General features: G+C 41.6%; 1 protein-coding gene across 3 annotated transcripts in view; it reads right to left on the bottom strand.

Annotated features, from left to right (window-relative positions):
* LOC127583043 (rho GTPase-activating protein 27-like) overlaps nucleotides 1-24,118 on the bottom strand; it is a 185,022-nt gene that overhangs the window by 5,218 nt on the left and 155,686 nt on the right. For 2 of the 3 annotated variants that reach the window (XM_052038756.1, XM_052038758.1), the window contains 12 exons: nucleotides 22,530-22,661; nucleotides 19,873-19,959; nucleotides 19,326-19,393; nucleotides 17,086-17,173; nucleotides 15,456-15,560; nucleotides 13,259-13,357; nucleotides 12,540-12,636; nucleotides 10,370-10,498; nucleotides 8,796-8,894; nucleotides 6,468-6,545; nucleotides 4,752-4,886; nucleotides 1,914-2,019 (listed from right to left, as the gene is read on the bottom strand). In XM_052038756.1, the coding sequence (XP_051894716.1) occupies nucleotides 1,914-2,019; nucleotides 4,752-4,886; nucleotides 6,468-6,545; nucleotides 8,796-8,894; nucleotides 10,370-10,498; nucleotides 12,540-12,636; nucleotides 13,259-13,357; nucleotides 15,456-15,560; nucleotides 17,086-17,173; nucleotides 19,326-19,393; nucleotides 19,873-19,959; nucleotides 22,530-22,661 (1,223 nt within the window). The remainder of the gene's footprint in view (nucleotides 1-1,913; nucleotides 2,020-4,751; nucleotides 4,887-6,467; nucleotides 6,546-8,795; nucleotides 8,895-10,369; nucleotides 10,499-12,539; nucleotides 12,637-13,258; nucleotides 13,358-15,455; nucleotides 15,561-17,085; nucleotides 17,174-19,325; nucleotides 19,394-19,872; nucleotides 19,960-22,529; nucleotides 22,662-24,118) is intronic. The other variant, XM_052038757.1, reaches the window with a different exon arrangement.

Here is a 24,118-nt window from a genome sequence, read left to right as displayed (position 1 = left end):
GTATAAGTCTTACCTTGGTTTGTCCTCCCAAAGTGCAACACCTCACACTTGTCTGCATTAAATTCCAACTGTATTTTTCAGCCCATTTTCCTAGCTGGTCAAGATCATGATAGCCTTCCTCACTGTCTATTATGCCCCCAATCTTGGTGTCATCTGCAAATTTGCTGATCCAGTTTACCACATTATCATCTAAATCATTAGTATAGATGATAAACAACAATGGACCCAGCACTGATCCCTGTGGCACACCACTAGTCACAGACCTCCAGTCAGAGAGACAACCATCTACTACCACTCTCTGGCCTCTCCTGCTAAGCCAATGTTGAATCCAGTTGGCTATTTCATCCTGAATGCCAAGTGACCTAACCTTCTGGAGCAGCCTCCCATGCAGGATTTTGTCAAAGGCCTTGCCTTTGACAGATCTGGGGGGAAGTTGATGGGAAGGTGGGGAGAATAATGTGTGTTAGACTAGGATTAGTGTAAAAATGGGTGCTTGATCATTGGTGTGGACCTAGTGGGTTAAAAGGTGCGTTTCCAAGTTGTCTCTCTCAATGACTCCCTTAAACTCTAGCAGGTACTAGAACAACAAAAAATCTGCTGGAGAAACTCAGCAGGTCAAGCAGCATCTGTGGGAGGAAAGGAATTGTTGACGTTTTGGGTCGAAACCCTTCATCAGAATTTGACCTGAAACATCGACAATTCCTTTCCTTCCACAGATGCTGCTCAACCCGCTGAGTTTCTCCAGCAGATTCTTTATTGCTCCAGAGTCATCATCTGCAGTCTCTTGTATGTCCAGTAGGTACAGGTTCATTATACTCGACCCCTCCCGATGGGACAATCCCATCTACTAATGAAACCATTGATTCATGTGCTGCTCCATATGCACTGGTCATTTTCCCCCCCAAAAAAATCAACTCCTTTTAGGGAGTTAATTGAGAGTAAATTCATGAAAGTCAGCAGCTATTTGACCTTGTCTGGTACCATTGACAACCTGAGGACCTCCTAAAGTACAGCCCGCAAGTAACTTTATATAACAATACATGCAGTCATTTTTGTAAAGCAATAAACACAGCAAACAATTTGTACACAATGGTGACAGCAGATCACAGGAATCAAGCACTCAACAGCAGGCAAATTATAGGGTAAAATATCAAATATTTAAAGTGATGAATGGATGGGATAAAGCAGATAGAAGCAGATTGCTTCAGTAGTTTAGGTGCCAGAATGAAGGTGGACATACAACATGAAATTGATTGTGAACGTGTTTCCTTGCCCTTCTATTTTTCAAAGTCAACACTATAGGCTGGGGTTGAGGAGATTTAGAAGCAGTGGAGAAATGTGTTAGGAATTATCTGCCTGGATGGACAGTAAGCGCCAACATGAATTGATTGGGTCAAATGCCCTGCTCGCATGTGATAGATGTCTTCATTCTTATTGGCGAGAACTAAATATTCTCAAAATGATGAAAGGAATTGGCACAGAGAGAGGATTTTCACTAGCAAAAACACTTCATTTAGAGGTTAGGTGTTGATATAAAATGTTGCCAGGGCAGTTTGAGACAAAAAGCATTAAAAGGTATAGAAGGAGTCAAAAGAGGAAAAGCAAATGATTTAAACTAAGTGCAAGCAACAGTTAGAAATGGATCTAAGGCAAGCTCGATGGCAGAGATTCAGAAACAAACAGTCACAGTAAGAGAGGTGCTTTCTCCTCTTCTAGATTCTCATATGCTAAAATGACAACCACCACCATTTCAAAGTGATATCTGTCCCAGCTGCAAATGCGCCACTTCCCTGCACCATCTAAGAGCATTAAGGGCAAGTGCCATCAGAAAATGGCGAATAACCTAACTTCATGTTCATCGCTTTGGGGGTTTCCCACAGATGTTTGCCATCCAGAGTGAACACAGTACTCACCTGCACAGGTGTCTGAAGAGAACCTGCATGGTGTCATGGTTGGGTGCAGGGAGTGAACTGATTAAATCCTTCATGTAATTCAAACGCTGAGCAGGATCTCCCAGTTCTGGAAAAGAAATCACAGGAATTTGAATTTGGAGGAAAAAAAACACTGAACATAGATTCTGGGGAAGAAAAAAACCTCCCTTGGTTTTGCTTACATTGTCTAATACTGACAGGGAGGCAACTCTAAGTCAACCAAATATTAGTGTGATGAGGACTAACGTGAAGTCTAGTAGAGTGTTGCAGCTTAATACATGTTCACGTGGGAAACAATGGATGCAAATCTCCTTGGAACCATTTTATAGTATACCACAGTGGCACAGTTAGTCAAGCTGCTGCCTCACAGCTCCAGTGACCCAGGTTCAATCCTGACTTCAGGTGCTGTCTGTGTGGCGTTTGCACGTTCTCCCTGTGAATGTAAAGGTTTCCTCTGGGTGCTCCGGTTTCCTCCCACATCCCAAAAGATGTGTAGGTTGGTAGGTTAATTAGCCACTGTAAATTGCATTTAATGCATAGGTGAGAGGCGAAATCTGGAGAGCCATCGATAGGTATGAGAGGAAAATCAAATGAGTTAGGGTAGGATTTGTGTAAAAATGGGTGCCTGATGGTCAGCACGGACTCGGTGGGCCAAAGGGCCTATTTGCGTCCCGCATCTCTTTATGACTTTTATGCTAAGTAGAGTCCCCTTATCACAATCCAATGAGTTTGTAGATGGTGATCAATACCAAAGAAACAGGAGAAGTGTTAAAATTCAATTAGTGCACACTCATTGACAGGACATGTAATTTCCTATGGATAACAGTTCTGAATGCAGAGTCATAGGATCAGAATCATAGAGTTATACAGCAAACAGGCCCTTCGGCCCAACTCATCCGTGCCAACCAAATTGCCCACCTGAGCCATTTTCATTTCCTTGTGTTTGGCCCATATCCCTCAAAATCCTTTCCTGTCCACGTACCAAAGACCCATGATAGATTTAAAAGGTGGATAAATTCTTGAAAAACACTTAATACCTTCCCACTGTCCTTTTAAATAGAGATTCAAAACAATGTAATCCATTTTACAGTACACCTTATGGACTAGTTTTAGACCATCCTTAGCTGCACATTGCAGTTTCAAACCCAAAGCAACTGAAATTTCTGCTCAGTATTGAAAAGATTTGTTAAATCACCCCATTTGGAAAGAAGCCTTTTATATGCAGGCTTTGAAGGAAACAAAATAGAAAGAAAACTGCACTGTGTTGCTAATCTAACATCTTCTGCAGCAAGCCATCCAAAAATATTAGGGGGCACTTGGGTATGACCTTCTCCCCTGCAGGAGTTGGCGCAGCTCTTAATTGGCAGTTTTAACTTACCAATAAGCATCAGGTTACACCTATATCACCACTGATGCTTGTAAATTCAGCATCACTGTGTTATCCGCAAACTATTGCAACAGGTTGGGGCTTTACTCGCTGCTAGTGGTATGCCACTCATGTTCACAGCTAACCCACATGGTTCATACAGACTTAATTTACCAACAAGGCTCTGCATGGTGACAGGGCCTTGGAGCAATGCAATGCTGTCATGTGGACAGATCAGGACAAGCCCCACCCACAAAATAATTGACAGTCTTTGACAGCTGGCCAAGGCACACCTCCTGGCTCATTGTCTGTCCTATTTAATGACTTTGAAAGCCTGTGACTTGCAGAAACATTCAAAAACTAAAAATAAAGTACATTTAGGCATATTAAAAATTGACAATAAAACAATTACACCTTAAAATGGATTTTTAAAAATGCTCAATTAATTTAAAAAATATTTAAATTATCCAATGGATATCTCTGCTCTTCCCAGCATTCTCCTTTGCAATGAAGAAATTACCCTTTTCCCCATCTAACCTGGCACAGGTCTATGGGATAGATTTCCCTGCTCAAGTGCTGGAGACCTGCATCCAAGTCACACTCTAGCACAGGAGCTCAACATTACATCTCATTGGCAAAACTCCAGCAAGTAGCAGCTGGCTGTTTTGGGACTTCCCTGTTTGTACCAGAAACACAAACTTTCTTACACTTATGGGAGAACTGCCAGCATTTCCCAGCAACCTCTGGCCCATTGCTGTCCAGGGAAGGAAGTGCTTAGTTATTGTTTACACCCAGTCATTTCTCACAGACATCACCATCTTCTCCATTTCCCACCCCAATTCTCCTCCTCAGTGGGTTCATCCGGCCCCTAAGTATCAATCATTTTTTGTTTTAAATGCCAGAGAGGGACACTCACCAGTTTAGGAGCGACCTTCTCTCTACATCAGTACAAAAAAAGACCTAATATTAACTACGGAAGAGGAAAAAATACATGTGCAGAGAAATACATACTCTCACTGAGCCACATATACACAAAAAATCTGTTCTGGAGCACAAATTAAAGAGGAATTTCAACTCTGGTGTCACCAGTTGCAATAGCTCCATGGTCCTCTTGTCTCCTGGTCATGCAAGGAATTAAGGTCATCAAATGAACACAAGTATTATGTAAAAGCCTTGCATGTGGCATTCATCCCTTATCCACTGCTCTTGCTTTCCGCTGGCATGAAGTATTGAGAGTTTTTCCTTTGGGAATTATTAATAATGTAGTTGCCGGTATTGGCCAGTAGATGGATCTTCAATCCAGCTTAATCACAAACTTAGACATCTTGTTTGTATAATCATCAACTGATCATCAGCAATTTGCCAGTTTTAATAAAAGCTATATAACCTGTTAGCAAAAGTAGTAACCGTAATGAGTTGTATAATCCCCTAAAAATAACATCAGTTTTACTTACTGATTGCAGCAATAAAGTTGTCGAAATAGTTGAAAGGGAAGAGTGGCTCAGAGAGCTCCCGGAAGAAGAGTTTCAGAGCCCCTGTGATAACGTGAACATCATCCCACGGGCTTTCCTCGAGATTCACATTCTCATCTGTGCAGAAAGAGCGAAAGCATGAAAAAGTTTAGCTTCCACTGAGCATCTCTAAGCTAAATGTTGTTCCTCCTCTACCAAGTGTTGCTAATGAGCTTATTCATGTCTCGCCCACTAACCTTTGCAAACAAAGTCATTCCCATGACTGATATTCATGGGGCAGTGCTGGGAGTTGCCACAGCTGATGAAAAAGCTGTGCTCCTGTTCCCCATCCTTATCCAGGACCCATTACTGGGAAGAAAACTGTAAATTTGACTTGAGGAGATCAGCCTCAGCTTTGATCCTCTGAACGGCCAAATAGCTCAAAGATACACATTACTAAAGTTCACACTAAGAATAGCCACTTAAGACCAGCACTCCTGCAGTGTTTGCTTGGCAGTGAGAGGGGCAAGTTGCTAAAAACTGGAAGAAAGAACATCAAAATGAACTTCCAGCTTTCCAGCCAGTAATGCACCCCTTCAATGATCTGAAAATTAAAAAAACTACAGATGCCAGAAACAAAATAAAATTCTGGAAACATTGAGCAGGTCAGGCAGCAACTAAAGAGAGAATCAGAGTTAACACTTTGAGTCGGAGCCCCCTTTATGTCCTTCAATAATGTGGTTCTGTGGTGTAAGCCTCACCTCTGAGAGGAAGGTTGTGGGTTTCAGTGCCAATCCAGAGAAACGGGCATGAACTCAAGGCTCACAGTCCAGTACAGCACAGGGGGAGTTGTACAACTTTTGTTTGAGAGGTCATACATTGGAATTGTGCTGGTAAATGCGATTAACATGAGTGGGTAATTGATGGTTGGCATTGACATGGTGGGCTGAAGGTCCAGTTTTTCTGCTGTATGACTCAATGACTCTCATGACAACATAAATGTGCAGAATTTCCTACATACCAACAATGACCATACAGGCAATAAGTCACATCAGAATGCCCTGAAATCATGAAAGTCCATATAAAAATGGAAGATTTTCCCCTCTTTTAATCGCTCGTGTTTAAATAATGTCACGTTCAGGTAGAATGAGCTGTTAAAGGTATTTCTAGTAGATCTTTTAGTCTGATCCTCTTAAATTGTGCATTTACTCCAGAATGAGGGTGAACTTCATTCTCAAAAGAAAAAAATAGCCACCGACTGAAATCTAACTAGCCCCAGATCCTGTTCAGCTACGCCCCTGGACCTGGTGGCTCCCCAAGGCACCTGGGCCATTCAGTCAGGAATTTAAATTTTTCAACTTGCATTCAAATCCTCCCATGACCCAATCTCTGGTAACCTAATCCTGTCCTTAACTCTCTGAGAACTCATCTTCCAGCCAGTCGGGCTAACTGTGCATGTCCAATGTCCTTCACCCGATTGAAGCAGCAATCCCACACTAATTTCTCTGCTTTATCCTTCTTCATCAAGATGCTCCTTAAAACTTCTCTTTGACCAATCTCTTGGTAACCTGGCTTGAAATTCAGTATGTGATTAGATGCTGATCTTGTTTGCTATCACTCCTTCAAAGCATTCTCGCAATATTTATTATGTTAAAAGAACTCTACAAATGCAAACCATTGGCACGTGAACAAACTCTGCAAAATATGATGGTCCCTTACCATGATTGATTTTGAATCGTAGTTTCTGAATGACAGCCAGATTCCCACTGACGCGGTACAAGCCATCGATATCCAAACCTAGCAAAAAAAAGAGTGAAGGTCATTAAGCAGCCTTTAAATGTTTCGTTTCATGTTCAGTCAGAATTGGGTTGAGAGACTTGTGGCTTCAAACAAGGCTATCAGGAGGCAATAGGATCATAAAAATACATTAGTACCAAATCATTAAACGTAAGAACCTCAGCAGTAGACCCTGCAATGACGTATAGAATACCTTCATCGTACAGTGCAGAGAAGGATCATTCACTTCAACTAATTCATCCTGTTATTTATGCTCCATGCAAGGATTCTCATCCTTACAGCATAACTTTCTATTGCTTTCTCTGTCATCACCTTTATCACATGCATGCTACTTGCCTCAAATACTCGTTGTAATATTAAGTTCTACGTATTTCAAACATTGTTTTAATCATTTTAAATCACATGCGGGGAGCCCTTGACCCAGCATGTGTGTCAGCTGATCTCAGCCAAGCCTGAGATATGGAGGTGACCTCTGGGCTTCAGGGTACCTGGGTCACTGGGCAGAAAGACGTTGTTAAAGACACAGGCACTGCTTTACTTCCCCATGATACACATGTTCTAGATAAATCAGCAAGAATCCATTTTGTCTCTCTCAGAACTCTGGTTTAGGGATGATGTAAGACTGCATGAGAATTATCTGGAAGATGCGTCTGACATTTGGTGCTCCGATTAATTGTTGCATTTTTCTTAGTTGACAGTGTCACACAGACAATGTCTCGTCTGGCTCTGCATGGTCAACTCTCACTCATCCAACTACAGCTAGCTTATCCCCACACTAGTTTCCTTCCTGTGGGTCTCCCACCATTCAATCCTTGGTCATTTCCTATTGGTGACATCTGCAGCAAATGGGTAAGTTCCAATATACATGGTTCTTACAGTTAACTGTGCTGCTGCACCACCTGCCCTGAGGGCATCTGTGTGCCAGGGTGCCCTCCTGCTGTCAAGTGTGGACATCAAATACCATCCCAGAGGTGGTCTGCGATGTTCTCACACAGTACATTCTCAGCCTCCTCTTCAGATCCCTTATCCCAGCTTCACTTCTGAGCCCTCTGTACAGAGAGGATTCAATGACCAATGAATTCATTCAATATCAGCACTGAGGACCAGCCAGTTCCTGGAAACATCTGGTTCTATCTGCCCATTGTCCCTCCATTATCTGGTTCCACCTATCACCTACCATCCTCAATGTTCTGTCTCATTTCTATATACAGGATACCTTTCCTCTACACTCTCAGTCCTGATGCAGGGTCTCAACCAGAAACATCAACTATCCCTTTGCCTCCACAGATGCTGCTTGACCTGCTGATTTCCTCCAGCAGTTTGTTTCTTTGAACACAAAAGGGTTAGCAGGCAGATAACAGCAGTTAGGAAGATCAATAGGATGATTGCCTTTGTTGCAAAGAGCACGAAGTATAAAAGCAGGGAAGATTTAATACAACCTTACAGGGTGCTGGGGACACCACAGCTGGAGTACTGTGTGAAGTTTTGCTCTAAGCATTATAGGAAGGATATACTTTCACTGGAGGTGGTGCAGAGAAGGTTCACTGGTTGATTCTTGGGATGAACAGATTGATGTATGAATGGTAGCGGAGGTTGGGCCTATACTCATCGGAGTTTAGGAAAAGGAGGCGATCTCACACATTTCAATAAGATTCTGGGGGGGACTGACAGAGGGGGTGCTGAAAGGATGTTTCCCCTTGTAGTGGTACCTTGAAATAAGGAGGCACCGTTTCAGAATAACGCATCTTCCATTTATGATGGAGATGGAAGGGAATTTCTTCTCTCAGTAGGTCAAAACTCTTTGGAATTTTGTACCCCAGAGAGCAGTGGAGATGGACATTGACAGATAATTGAATAACAAGGGAGTGGGAGGGTGGTGTTGAGGCCAAGACTAGATCAGCCATCATCTCATTGAATGGTGGGGCAGGTCTGAGGGGCTGATGGGCTGACTCCTGTTTCTGTGAAGGTGAACATAAAATCCAGGGCTGACAAGAAATACATGAAAAGTATGGAAGGCAGAGAGTCAGAAAGAGTTTGTGATGTTGCAAAAGTTACACAGATACTAAAAGTCAGACTGGAGAAGAGCAAAGAGATTATTGCAGAGAAAGAAAAGGCAGGATTTTTTTTCCCTGTTAATGTGTGTCATTGGGTGTTGAGGAGCGACCATGGAGTATGAAGCTGGAAAGATATTCCTTTGGTAGCAACTAGTCTGAGATGTGAATCTTGACACGTAGGTGATGGAGCCATTACCTCGATTCTCTACGGCTTGAATGCATTTCAGTACAAAGTGTGGCACAGTGGTTCCCTCCCTCCGACACAGGTCCACCAGGTTGCTGCCAAATACTTGGTCTGTAGAATGAAAACCACACAGCACTGTATCTTTGACTTTTTACAGAGAACCTCAATAGCCTTATTACTCATAACGGACCAAAGTGAGTGAGCAGAAGCACAAAGAGCGAGTTGAAAACTCCAGACACACACCAATGGAAGAGCCACACCATTAAGTCAGGTGAGTTTGGTAAGCCCAATGTGTATCTACTCACTCTATATTTAGATATAGAATATAACTGTATTCAGCTCTAAATATATTAACATAAATGTACTTGTGTCCTCAGTGCAGAATTCATACGGAGAATGTATTCATAATAGTGTGTATGGTTACATTAACACTGGCAGTATACACACAGTATACCAGTGGTATACGTTGCACTAAAAAGTATTGGTTAATGGGATTGCTCTATGAACTGACATAGAAAGAGGCCATTCAGCCCATTGAGTCTATGTCATTGATCTAGATTAACAGAAGGGAGGTTGTATATCAATATAGCTGCAAGCAATATATTAAAAAAAGCATGAATAATGGGAGGCCTGATTACATTATCATGGATGCTATATAATTAGTTCTGTAGACTATCACATTCACATGCCATTGCAGTGATATTTTTGGTGATATTCAAATTCTTTGAATTTTACAATTCCTTTCCTCCCACAGATGCTGCTTGACCCGCTGAGTTCCTCCAGCAGATTGTTGGTTGCTCCAGATTCCAGCATCTGCAGTCTCTTGTGTCTCCATTGGTACCGGGTAACCCTGCAAGTGACTAACCTGGTCACTCATTGAAAGCCACCAAGTACCACTGAAATCTTTCTAATTTCCCATCATTGAGACCAGAACTCCATTTCCTTGACAGGAGCCAACATTTCTTCCATCAAACAATTACTATTTTCCCTTTGGTTTCTCAGGTGCTACCAGAGAAATGCATGCCTCATTGCACACATCTGGTGAGCTGAATCTCACCTCATTGCACTATAGCTATTGTGACCATGGAAGCACACAAGTAAAATAGGAATGGGTGATGAAGGGTTACATGTCGTAATAAGAAATGTTCAAATGTTTAACATGGTTTGCTTTTTGCAATCCTCACACTGCCTGTACTTTCCTGTGGTCTGTTCACCAAGTGGAAACAGGATGTCCACTGCTGGTCATTAGCTGACTGCAGCATTGTGTAGACTCTGCGTTTCTTTGGTGAACAGACAGGAATGCAAAACCATGCAGAACAGTTGTCTTTGGGGCTTCCTGTCCAAAAGCAGATTCATCTTTCTCAACCTGCAACGTGGCGAGAGGGTAAAACTTGGGCTGGTGCCAGAGTGGTGGCAATGGTTGCAGATCAGTTTATTTCCAGGCTTGGAAATCATGAGAGAAGTTGCGGTGCCATTTAATGCTGGGCTACTCCAGCTAAAACAAAATGGCTGAGAAGAAATCACTGCCTGAACATTGCCCAGTGATCTTCAACAATTGCTGTGCAGCCTTGTACTCCCTGCCTTACCTTGGATATAACCCTTCTCCCTCACCGTCTGCAGCGTGGGTCTCCTCTGCAGGAATTTTTTTAGTTTGGTTTTCACCTTCTTGGTGTCTGCAGTTTCAGCAGCGTTAACCACAGGGTTCTTCGAGACAGCTGCAGTGAAGAGATCAAAACCAGGGCATCAATTCCAGCCAAACAGTTTGCAATAAAATACACCAAGCTTCTCCAGTCTGCGACAGGAAAAAGTAATATGATGCTGTTGTTCCCACTGCTCTGTCCACAGAGACTTGCACATTCTCCTCTTCAAATATCTGAAAGCTGCTATCGAATCCACTGCCACTACCCTTCAAACAGTGTAGACCTTAATGGCATGTGGCATAATCATCTCAGCTCTCTCACTGTTCTTTATCAACCATGTTTAATTGCACCCTCTTCTCCTGATATTGGAAATGCCTCCTCTGTAATTATTGTTTCTATTCCAAATTTTCCAACATTGCAGAATTTTGGTCATGACTCCATTGATGGCAAAAGGCTTGTTCCATTGCTAATGCAGTATTTTTCAAGTTCAAATCTTAATGTATTACAGTGAAACGTGGCAGCAACATTCATATGGTAAGATCCCACAACACCACTGAGATAAATGACCAGGTCACATTTATTTCATTGATAACAGTGAGATATTGAGGTAGTGAAATTTATGGAGGAATATTTACCAAGACCCAAAGGAAATTACGAACCCCCCCCCACCCTTTGAATAATGCCATTGTTTTTTTTGTATCCCCCTTGAGTATGGACAGTCCCTCAGTTGTCGGGTACACGGATAGGAAAATATTCAATGGGTCAAATGCAGGAAAATGACATTAGCATAGATAGGCATTTTGGTCAGCATGGACAAGTCAAGCCGAAGGGCTCTATGACCGCTAAAAGACAGCACCTCCTTCAATGGAACATACAGTTGGGAAGGGATTGGAGTGCCAGTCTAGAATTTAAAATCCCTGAAATGGGACTTTTGACTCAGAGATACAAGTGCTTGAAAAGAATTGCTCAGCAATGAGAGCTAAAGCAGATTGTCAGGACAAGACAGTCAAGACATTGGATTAATTTGAGAAACTATTAGATGCAGTAACGGAAAGACAACAGGGCTGATGTTATGGGGACGCTGAGATTAAGTGAACTGAAGGACATTCTTGGTCCAAACTGATCATGATGTAGCCATTCTGGAATGAATTGTAAAAGCGGAAATAGTGCTCATGATTAGGTCCCCTCGGCAAATATTTGTGCATGGAAGTTGGCACAAGCAAAACTCAGAGTCCTGTGTGCATGGGCACTGACCAAACTCTTTGACGGACAGTGAAATTCCTGCTACACAACTCAATTAAGCAATCATACAGTGAGTACTGGGGATGAGAGCATGTGATGGAGCAGGGGGTGCATGGGGAGGGGGAGGGAATTAAAGCGGGTGGTGCTGCTTCACATGCCTATACAAGATAAATAGATAGATGAATAATATTAAAGTCTTGTCCAATAGCCATAATATTTATAATGCTGATGTGGTAAATGCTGGAGATTAAATTCTATAATATTTGAAATATAGATATATCTGTTAATCACAAGAAAATAGAATTGTCTTGGAATTCAAATCACATTGAAAGTTGTCGTATGTCATCCAACCCCCAAAGTGAAATACAGTTGCAATCACTTCCAGATGCTTTCTCGTCTCTCCGGAATACGAGGGAGTACCCCAGCCCAAACTGTCAACCTTGTGATCACTAGCATCGAAACTGCTGTTCCGAAAGCCCCTTCCTCCACCATTCAAGCAGTCAGTTCAGTATCTGCCCCCAGCTGCCTCTGCTCTGGTCCAGGTGCGCCTGAAGATGACATCCATCCCATACCCGGTTACCAACAAGAGTAGCAGGGAGCACAGTTCTGGTGTCGAAAATATACATCTGGTTACTTTAAGCTTTGAGCAGACCAAGGACCACATTTCCAGGCATTTCTAGGATACTTCGCACAAGGCAAGATTGAAAGCCTTTATCATACTTTTTGCAGAGACTTGGCCACTCACAGGACTGGGTCTTAGAGAATCTGTGACTAATTTTATATTGTCAAATGTGTTTCTTAATCTAATTGATATTAGACATCTGTATCACTGCTGACATTTAGATAAACATCTCAAAATTATCCAGAGACTTACAGCGATTTCGTTTCTCATCCTTCTCTTTGTTGTTGATCCTCTCAGGAACAGCTATGTCATAAGCAGAATCAACTTCATCTGTGCTCACTGGGTCCAACTTAAAAGGTAAATCAAAAGATTAACGAAACGACATGTGCAGAGTGCAGAACTTGTTCTGATTACTCCTTGTAGGATGTTTCTAAGTAGGAATAGAGGAATAGGAGCTTGGATTTGCATGCTTTTTACCATCACCATTTTCATATTTCACCAACATCAGACAGCCAGGACCAGCACACATGACATATGGAGATAACAGGTAAAAGAGAAGAAACAGACAAAAACATATTTTAATTCCTTTGAAAACAAAAGAAAACTTCCCTAAAGTCAGATACAAGGGCATTAGGATAGATGGAAGCACCATCATATGCGAACTATACTTTGAGACACATTTCACCATTAGTTTCCCTGTTGGGTCAAAATGTTATAACAGCATTTTGGGAGAACTTTCACCACCAGACCATCTGGACTGCGATGGCTGAAGATGGAGGTTGGCCCCACCATCTTCTCTGGGGCAAGTAATACTCATTGTATAGCAATAACATCAGTGGGAGTGTTACGCATTTAAACAAACTCCTTCTATTGGCTTCAATGCCCCTCCTAACAGATGTTCCCTGCTCAGAATGCAATTTGATCCCTCCATCACATGTAAATATAATCTTGTTTCATTTAGGGGCACATACCATTTGAATGATACTCTCATTGATCGTCTTGTACCAGTCCCCAATGACAGACTCTGTATCATATTGTATGAGGTACTCTGAACCCCTTCTCGTTTTCAACTGAAAATAAAAGAGTGTACTGTTAACATACAGAACATACAAAAGCTGTTGCATTACAGGACATTTAGGTTGAGTACGCAAGTGTAGCAGATGAAATTCCTATTCCTAATCACTATGAGGGATTCAACATTAAGCCTACCTGCAAAATCTACACACCACTTCAACCTATGACTACACATCTTCACAATATGTTCGTTTTAATTTTTTTTTTGGGAGACTAGCATTGCTGACAAGACCAGCTTTTATTAACTATTCATAAGAATTCAGAGCGGCCAAGTCTCTGAGCAGGTGCAGAACTCTGCCCCAACATTTTCAGGAGACGGGAGGAGGAATGGGATAAAAACACCCAGAGGATCTTGCTATTTATTTGCAACATCACTGCTAAAATGGGTGGAAGACACAGTGGTGCTGCAAGTGGTTCAGTTGTCTCACAGCTCCACTGACCCAGGTTTAACTTGGACCTCTGTGCTGGTTGTTAGATTAACTGATCAATGTAAGTTACCCCAAGTGTAGGTGGGGGGTGGGAAAAATAGGGGGTGTCAATGGGGATCTGTGAGAGTGGGCTGCTGGGAAATAAGTAGGGGAATCGGATTGCTCTGAGAGTCAGCATAGCCCCGATGGGCCAAATGCCCTTTGTAGGGAAATATAAGAATCATTTGATTTTAAATTATCCTTCTGTAAAAATATTCCTATTCCCAAATCTTTCAATGTAGTTTTGCAGCAATTATAATCTCCTTCACACAATACATCCAGAAACACTGTGGGTTGGAGAGTAAGTGGCTGAATGTCTCCCCCTCTCTGTCAATGGCTTTTAGGGAGAATGAGACCAGTGAACTTACCCTAATGAGAAGAAAGGGTTTGACACAAATTTGACCCATTAAGGTCCAGCATAGTCAGCAATGTCCAAAAACAAAAAGAGGGTTCAAGTTGGACTCTGTCAGGTGGTGTGAAACAACCTGACCAGTCTACAGCTGGGTTTTTCCAATGGAAACCCTTCTTCTATCCCATGGGCAAAGAAAAACAGTAGTGGAAAAGCAGGTTAATTAATGGTGATGACCCTGTTTCACTCTTATTGGTGAACCCTAAATACATGCTTCTATCACCCAACAACCCTTTTCTGACATAGCAGTTAGCGCAACGCTATTACAGCGCCAACGATTGGGGTTCAAATCCCGTCGCTGTCTGTAAGGAGTTTGTACGTTCTCCCGTGTTTGCGTGGGTTTCCTCCAGGTGCTCCGGTTTCCTCCCACATTCCAAAGATGTACAGGTAGGTTAAAATGGGTGGCATGGACTCGTTGGGCTGGAAGGGCCTGTTACCACGCTGTAAATAAAATTTAATTTAATTTAATTTGTCAAAAGGGGTTTTAAGATTTCGATAATCTTTCACTAAAACCAGAGAGGGCAGTTAGGATTTGATGGATATTTTACGCCTGCATCATAGGTTTTTCTATAGGTTCAGTTGTCTTCATAAAATGAAGCTAATCATGAAAATTACCAGCAGGATATACTAACAGAGTTTGGATATTGTGCTCATTGAGAAAGGCAAAAACTTTCAGGTTTAAGAGGTTACATTTTTTTTGTTCCAATTGTGTTCTTCCTTGTAAACAAAAAAGTGTATAATTTATGTTTCTCTTTTGAATGCTACTTATTTGATGCTCTGTGCCCGTGACGCTGCTGCAAGTAAGTTTTTCATTACACCTGTGCGTTTGACAATAAATTCGACTGACCTTTGACATTGGACGATACCAATGTATAAATGCCGAATTCAGTTGTCTAGGTTTCTTCACCATTAGTTTGGAAGAGAACTATCATTTAAATAGGTTGATGCCTCCATTGAAATAAGAGAGTAAAGAATTTTTATAAAGTACTCCAAGGTCTGATCGATAAAAAGACTGTCATAACAACTGTTTCAGAAGAAGCCTGATGATGTAGGGCAAATGTTGGCATCACTGAGCAAAGACATTGGCCTCCATGTAACAATTGAAAATTACCTCATTTTAATTTTTCCTCCTTCATGTTTTTTGCCTATTTCTTGGGCAAGTGATCAAGTGAGAAATCAATCCTTTGCATCCTGTATATCAAAAATCCAAGCTCTCACCTCTAACACATTCTTTTTGCTTGATTTGTCCTTTCCTGCCCATCCAATTGTTGCTCCTTTCAGTTCAACTGTATATTCAGGTACAATCTGGCCAATTGCCTGTTTCTGGGCAGAGAGAAATATGGAATGTGAAAGATGCTGAACTCAGCTACTGGCATCTAATAAGTTTTGTGCGACTCACTGAGAAAAAAGCATTGCGTATGTACGACACTCTTATCTCAAACCTATTTTTTTAATTGATCTACCAAGATTGTTGCCGTTCTTCCTATTGTTGTGTGTTCCATACTTGGAATGATGTAGTAGGGAGACAACTTTCTTTTCAGGGGAGTAGTTTCAATTTGGAGTCATTTTTTAAATATTTGATTTGGTGTAAAAAGAGTTGCGTTGAAATAGCCATCATTATTGGCGTTGATGAAGGAAAATTAAATGCGTTCCATGGCAGTCATTCAATATCTCTCATCATACACAATCATACAAGGTTTAAATGACTCGTATTCAGCCTGTTGGCCTCTCCCATCATTGCGGAGGGAAGGATGGAGCGAAGATCAGGGACATGCAGTGGAGTAGATGGGTAGAGTTGATAGTAGGTCTGGCTGAGCAGTGCCAGAATCAGGCCATATTTGAGCGATGAAAATGAATGGTCTTTTAAGTAAAAGCAGACAGAAGCTCAGAGAGGCCACAGGTGTTGGGACTGCAAAAAGTCCAGCTTGTTCTGAGACAATGTCCAGTGAGCAAACTGCTTTGCCAGGTTGCTGCGATAAAAGTGAAAATTACCTCCAAATTTTTTTCAACACATTCAATAATTGGGTTGTCTCCATCTTAACTCCTCCAGTGCTCATCCTCTACAAGCTGCAGTCCGTCCAAACTCTCTGCCATCCATATTTCCCTTCGAAGTCCTGACCTTGAGGCTATACTGTACATCAGTTCCCAGCAGCAAATGCCTCAAATTATCATGTTTATATTTAAATCTCTTTGTCACCCTGCTTGTTCCTGCAATACCCAACCCCAAAATCTTTTATCCCCCTCAGTATCTCTATCCAAATTCCAACCTCTTGTGCAAGCTTACTCCCCTTTTCCATGCTGGATGCCAATATGTCATCCATCTTGGTCACTTTTGCTTGAGCATTACCTTTCCGAAGGGTTCTCCTTTGTCACCTTAATCCCTTCACTGGAACTCTTTAAGTCATGAAGTCATAGAGAGGTACAGCACAAGGAACGGGGCCTTCAGCCCATCAAGTCCACCCCAACGATCAAGAAATCTATTTATTGATACTCATCCCATATTATTCTCTCCACAGTTCCATCAATTATTCCCAGTCTATATCAATCACCTACACACTAGGGACAATTTGTTTTTGGTCTTTATCAATGTCTTTGTCTAAGCTTCCATTTATGTCCCAGAATCACATTGAGGACATTTACCCATATTAAGAACTTCCTATTAAGTCAATTTATTGTTGTTAGTTAAGACATTTATTCCAAGATCTCAATGCAATGATAATCAATTAAGCTCCAAAATGATTGCTAATCTGCCCCTTCACCTAACTTCCCGGTTGGTGAAAACGACCCTCACAGGTTCATTATTTCTATTGATTTATTTCTTTAGCATTTTCAGTTTAAACGTCATTACCAGGCTCCCTGCAGACTGATTCTTGGGATCTTTGTAAAATGTCAGTATTCCTCCCTGCAGAACAGTCCAGGAGGATGCCCAGTTCTTCCTGAAATTAAAACCAAGGATCAATGCAAAAGGTTGGACATATTTAGGTGCAATCAAGAAGACAGTCGATTTTCAACCAAATGAGCAGACAAAGTTTGAATGTTTACATAAAATATTGGTCTACGAACTTATCAGGTGAACAAGGACAGACCCGGACTGATTGACTGAGTGGAAGAGGAGAGGAAACTTACCATAACCATGAATCTAGTGATGGTGAATAGATGAGAACTCTCTCTCCCCCTTTCCCTCTCCATGGTCCAGATACCCTATTTAGATGGCTCAGCAGGATTTACACTTCTGAAAGGACAAGACCCTCTGAAGGATAATTTGGGTTTCAGCAAGGCCAAGCACTCGAACTCCACTCCCCTGCTCTTTCGTGACAGACAATTTGAGTTGGATTTTGTGACCTTTCACAAGGGATGGGGTATCCCAGACACTTGGAAAACTGTCAGCCTCAGTAGGATTTCCCAACCTGCAACAAAGGCATGCTCGAAGTCATAAAAATCAATCCCTTCTGCTGCAGTTGCCTGACAGAAGTTTAATAGACTTATAAGGTGATAAAACACCAATGGTATTTAGGGCTTAGAAATACGTCAGCTAGAAACTAATAGATGGTATACATCTAACCAGGGGATTTGGATGCAAGGGTGGCCCAAATCTACCTACATTTAACTTGTAGCTTCAATTCTAAATTAGGACATCCTGTTTTCTCAGTTGAAGGATAATTAAATGCTTGGGAATAGGAATATTGTGCTTGGAAATATGGAATGATGAGCTTGGCATTGCATATCGATAAGAAATGATGATGATGAAATGGAGAAAGGCTGCATTGTTCACTGAGAAACAGTGGCAAAGACTTCCTGCAGTCTTGTTTACTCCGTATCACAGTAATCACAAACAGCAATAAAGTAGTTAAATGGATAAGGGGTCATTTTTAATTGGTTGGCATAGCTGGTACAGACCTTCTAATGGCAGGTGTATACATCAGGGACATGGATGCCAAGATCAACATCCTGATACATGGCAGAAATGATTTTCCAGTAATTGAAAATATCTAAAGTCACCTTTCTCACCACCACCCCCCCCCACCCCGCTAAATTACCAATATGTACTTCCAGTTGTGCAATACTGTTTTGGGACAACAATATCCTGTAAAATTAACCCCTACAGTTCATAAAAATTGGCTCCGCTGACTTTCTTACTCAAAAGTTAGCATTCATCAAGGAGTAATGACCATTTCCAGAAAGACCCAATATGTTCAGGAGAGGATGAGAAAGAAATTTGGGCAAACACTGAAGCACAGACGATTAAGTTAAAAACAAACATTTCTACTCTAATGTTTCAAAGGGAATTGCCCTTATCCATGCAGTGGTACACCTCTGTGGGGTCAGCTACCAAGAGTCTCCTATTTTTATTAGGTGGATAGCCTGAACAAGATTACTCACATTAAGCTTCTGTGCTGAAAGGTTTTAATTGGCCAGATAGACTCAAGTTTTGGCATTGAGAAAGTAACTGAAAAGGATTAAATCTTAAGAATAACAATATCAATTATGCGATGCCTTCAATAATAGAAGTGAAGTGGTGAGTAGCAGAACACATTACGACTGGACCCATGTCAGTGCATAACCCCTACAGAAAATGATCATTGGGTTAGGGGAGGAAACAGACAGAGTAGGATTATCTTGACCTGTTGTTGAAGCACAACAAATGAATACTAGGTAGAATGTTCAAACATGGCATCAGAGAATATGTTGGTTGCAAAAGAAAAAGGAAAGTTAATAATGTAATAGGCTGTCATAAATGTTTTCTTAAAATCATAAAGGATTTGTCAGAAGAATGTGCCCTTTGCACCTAAATATCACATCAAAATAAAAGGTACCAAAAAATAAAAAAGTTGTAAAGAGTTATCAGTACATGTGGTGGAACAACACAGAACTAGGACATAGTTCAAAGCAAAGAGCTTGCCTATATACTTAACTTGCAAGTGAGGAAATGAACAGGAAGGAAGCAGCCTGTTACAGAGATTTAATTAGCATCCTACTTATCACATAAGCAAACTAAAATTCACTGAATTTAGCTACGCATTTGACTCCAGATCTGCACAGCCCCAAACCTCTTGGGAGACGTCGAGCAAGGTCAGAAGGACTTCTCACCTGATGCGCTTCCCGTTATCTGCCACCTTGGCTTTGTTTAGAATTCCAGCTTTATCCAGTGATTGGGACTAAACAATCGAAGGAGAAATCACATGTGAACACACACAAAGGGACAAATGAAAGCTAGGCTCTGCTCATGCACATCAAACTGCCAGCGAATAGTTGCAATATAAGTGGAACAGAAATTAGTTACATGCCAGGGATGAACGAGAACTGAAAACACCAGCAGCAGTTTGCTACGTCAACAGAGAATCCTACCGAAAACAGTCAGAGCCTCAGTGAAACTGTACAGCTCCATCTAACACCCAGAGAATGTTAAGGGCTTGAGAAGGCATCAGGCACAAGGTGGAGGCTACACTTAAAGAAGAATTTTCAGATGTTAGAGCTTTAAAAAGTCACCATTTGACAGGATCCCTAATGAACCAGCATGCATAAGGAGTAAACTCCAATGGAGGTAGAGGTATATTTTAAGCTGTGTTATGGGGATTGGCGCAAGTGGATCAGTGTGGAGGAGGATATGGCCTCATGGACAACAGGAAACACTAACGTGAGGGAGCAGGATTTCAACACGGTGCCCAAGTGCAAGCTCAGCACTAAAATCAGACGCATTTCGCCTGTGGGTAGGAAATGAAGCCTTAAAGAAACAGAACAGAAATTAATTAATTTCAAAATTATTTACAGTCAGTTGCTTGTATTCAAACCACGTGGCAAGTTTTCCTTTGCTTGTGGGATTCTGTAACAGGTTAAGGCAGGGCAAAATGGAACGTCCCAAACACAAAGGATGCTCATGAAATATGCAGATCATTTATCCTCCAAAACAGTGGACCTGATGTATCTCTCAACCAAATGTGCAAGAACTTTACATGAGGTTAATGGGTCATGGATGAAATATTGGGTTCATTCAGCCTGAAAACACATCAGCTTAGAAAATAGTCCTCGGTCATATGTCCTAAATGTTAATACAGTGCTGGTTGCCTGTTGCAATCAATTTCTAAAATCAGGTTCAGTAACAGTTCAATCTCTGAAGCATGTTAATATTTAGCACAATTGACCAAGGTTGAAAGGCAATCCCATGATCTCAGAGAATACAATCATTATATCCAGTACTTAGCAAAGTCAGATGTGGGAACACCAGGTATAAACTGTGTACCAACCCGAATCCTTTTTTTGATGTTGTATGGTCATTTTTGAGAATGTTTTGACTCATTAAAGTTTTACTTTACCCCCAGTTTACTTCAGAAAGCCAGCAGGAAGGTAACGCAAGGTACTTATGTTAAAATGTCCTGGAATAAATTCCACATACAACACCAAAAGTAAGAATAGGGCACAAACCCAGTTCATTGAGAACAAGATTTTCCATGTACATACAACAAATATCTTGACCACTGTGTAATCCATAGCATTTAACGGAAAATAAATCTGTGTAAATATATGTAAATAATAATATATACATTTTGCTTTGTGGCATATCACACAGGTCTTTCACTGATTCATTTAGGTTTTAACACATCCAAGCTCATTTGTATGCCCGTACAGAAGTTATAATTTTGAATTATCAACTGAATCATTTATAATTATTTTTCACATATAAACTCTTATTATAATGGGATAGTCTCAATACTGCTTTTTGAAAGCTTTCAATAAAGTAGTTACCCTGCCTTTTTGTAAAAACATGAAAATAATGTCTATTCAGAAATAGCTACAAGCATCTTGGACCCAATGAAGACTAGACCATTGAAGTGCTATCAAGAGTTAGAATACTTACTATACTTCATATCCAAATAGACACCATCTGAATGACTCCAACCTAGATCAAGTGCAAGTGATGACAGCCTTGAGTATCCTCAGTATAATGTAGGGAGAGAAAGGACATCCAACAGACTGCTGGTGTGTGCTCATATTGCAAGGGGTGGAGAGTGATGGTTAACTGACTCTGCAGTAAAGTGTTGGAGTGTTCATTCCGGAATTTAAGCAAAAAATCCAGCAGCTTGATTCGAAAGACAGGCTGATGCCAGGGTCACCCCTGGTAAGTGGTCTTTCAATGGTACCTCCTTTGACACAATTTGACGGAGAAAACTTGGAGTGCCTTTTCTTTATTTCCTGTTCCCAGACAATGTACAGGAGCTCAACGGACACAGTGCATTGGAATACATCCCGCTTTCCTGGATGAATCCAGTCCATGCCGATAACCATTCTCTTCCATCTGATAATTGCACTGACTTTGGTCAACTAGCTGATGGAAGAGTCTGCAACACATTATTGTCCCTAACCCAGCAAACTTGGCACAGAGTCAAGAAGCTGGCATTGGACATGATGGGTTCCCTTCAGACACTGGGGTAATGTGAAGACAACCAGTCAGATTGGCACTTTCCCACTTGAAAAGTGTTTGGCATCGACACACATTCAATAACTGCCATTCAGTTAAAGCAGCAGAAGGTGAAACCATTCAACCACAAATGATTTATGTTTCACAATTTTATTAAGGAACTGCAAAAACAAAAAAAAATGCTGCTTCCTTTTTCCAATAGCTTGGCAAAAACAAAAATTTATACGTTACCATGGGGATGGTGATTTGGCTCAGAGGAGGAGTTGAGTCTTGGGGTAGATCAATCATGGTCAACTTGAATGGTGGGGCTGGCTTTAGGGGCTGTGTGGCCTACCCCAACTCCTATTTTCTTGTGCTTTTGTGTTAATCTCTACATATCTCAGAAGAAAACATGCTTTAGGGATCATTAAGGTGCTAGGCTTGCACTGTATACATCTGTGTGATATCCCCATAATACAACATACAGTCGAGACTTTCTAGTTATCTGAGCAAATATTTATATTTTTGTTTGTGTTTACCAGGATATGAACATCAACACTATGTTCATACAGAATGTTTCAATTTGATCCTAAATTGACCCCATCGCCAACCATACTGGAGACAGGACTAACAATGCCAAGATCTAGTTTCCAACCAAACCCACCTCCATCCCTCAAACATCTTTGGATAGTCAGGGATTCCTGGTCCCCCTCATCAGCCAAAGATCCCATGCACAGTAGTCCAGTCAGACTAACTGCAAGTTCAAACTAGAAGTCAGAAGGGTTTATCTTCTCATGAGTTTGGATATGAACCCAGGTGCTGGAGGTGAAAGGTCAGCACCGAGTGGGATCTTCAAGGCTGTGACCCTGCAGAGCGCCATGGAATGATTCAGCACCTACCTTCTCCTCGATGTCAGAGCGTAACGGTGGAAGATTTTTCAGTGATTGGCTATGGCGCCAGTTTGAAAAAACTACATTTCCTTCTTGGTCGATTCCGTTTCCTGCATTATGTCGACTTGAGGGAGCTTCGTACTGGAGAAGAGGCAAAAATATCAATTATTCTTCTTCTCGGTCACAGAGTGATATAGAACCTGCTTAATCCAATGGGCAACACACACACTGGCAATGCTTATGAATACAATCTATACATTTGCAAAATGGTCATTTCTCAGTCACAGGAAAAAAGAGGCAATTGCACCTTCTCAGTGACACAGAAAGAAGAGCCACTGCATGCACTGCACCAGGGAATGATCTGGAGTAAAACAGTGCAAGTTACCCTCGATAGAAGAGGTTTTATTTCAATCAGTACAGAATATCAACTTGCTTGTTTATAACAAATGCAAGATTTTCATAACTAATCTTTGTGAATTTGCTCTGTTACCAGAAGAACATACAGTTCTTCAGATCCCAGAGTCTAGAATGGGGAGTACCCTTCTAATAACTGTATCATGGTGGTCCTAGCTCAAAGGGCACACGTGCACTCATTGGTAGAGGTCTGGCTGTGACAGCCCCCCCAAATGCACACACAACCCAGCAACAACTGGGGCTGAATTTTAGTTGATGAGGTGCAGGGGAAGTTGGGTGCAATGATGCACAATCCATGAAGCTAGGAAAAGAATATGTTGGCTAGGGACAGGGAAACCTGCTGCTCTTAATGGTCAATCCTTACTCCCCACTGGAATCTGACTGATATACCTGTGGGTATGGGCAGGAGTATGGGAGCAGGAGATGGTTGTCACCCATCTCTGAGAGGTTGCCAGGAAACGCCTGGTGCAAGAGAAGCCAAGGGTCCTTTGCGAGAATTGGAGAATAATTCCTGCCCTTCCCAAAGCATATTGAAATTTCAATTAAAATTTTACATCTCACTTATTGGACCTCCAGGGACCCACAATCCCCTTCCCACGTTTGACCTGACTGGTTCTACGCCATCCAACCCCTGATCCTGCCTACATTACCGTCAGTTTTCAAGGAGCTAATAAGGATCTGATTGGCTAATTTACAGAGAATTCCACTACTTTCCAATGGGTGATCTCCCACCTCTCTATTAAACGGAACATAAGAAACAGAAGTAGGTCGTTTGGACCCTGAAGCCTGATCCGCCCATTCAATAAGATCAAGGCTGAGCCAAATTTACTTTCCCACTTTCTCCACATTTCCAACTCCATTTTAGTTCAAATGTCTGTCAATCTCTGCCTTGAATACATTCAATGCAACGTAATGTCTTGTGCAAGGCAAGACTGGAGTGACTCTACACTCAAGTGTACATGGTGCCATGATCTCTCGGTCTTGCTGCAGTGAACCCTTCCTGATCGGTTTTCAGATTGGGTGTGATTAGCTACTGGTAGTTTGGAGGTGAGTGATACCCCATTAATGAAAGATCAATGTCTTTGATTGTCTCACATCCAGGATCGTTGATCAAGTCTTTCACATGCCCTGGACAAATGTGGAGGTGCCCTGCAATGCACGCCTGTGGTGGCTGTTAAAGTTGG

This window comes from Pristis pectinata, chromosome 25 (genome assembly GCF_009764475.1).
Source record: "Pristis pectinata isolate sPriPec2 chromosome 25, sPriPec2.1.pri, whole genome shotgun sequence".
Lineage (NCBI taxonomy): Eukaryota > Metazoa > Chordata > Chondrichthyes > Rhinopristiformes > Pristidae > Pristis > Pristis pectinata.
This window is presented reverse-complemented; position numbering and strand designations above follow the sequence as displayed.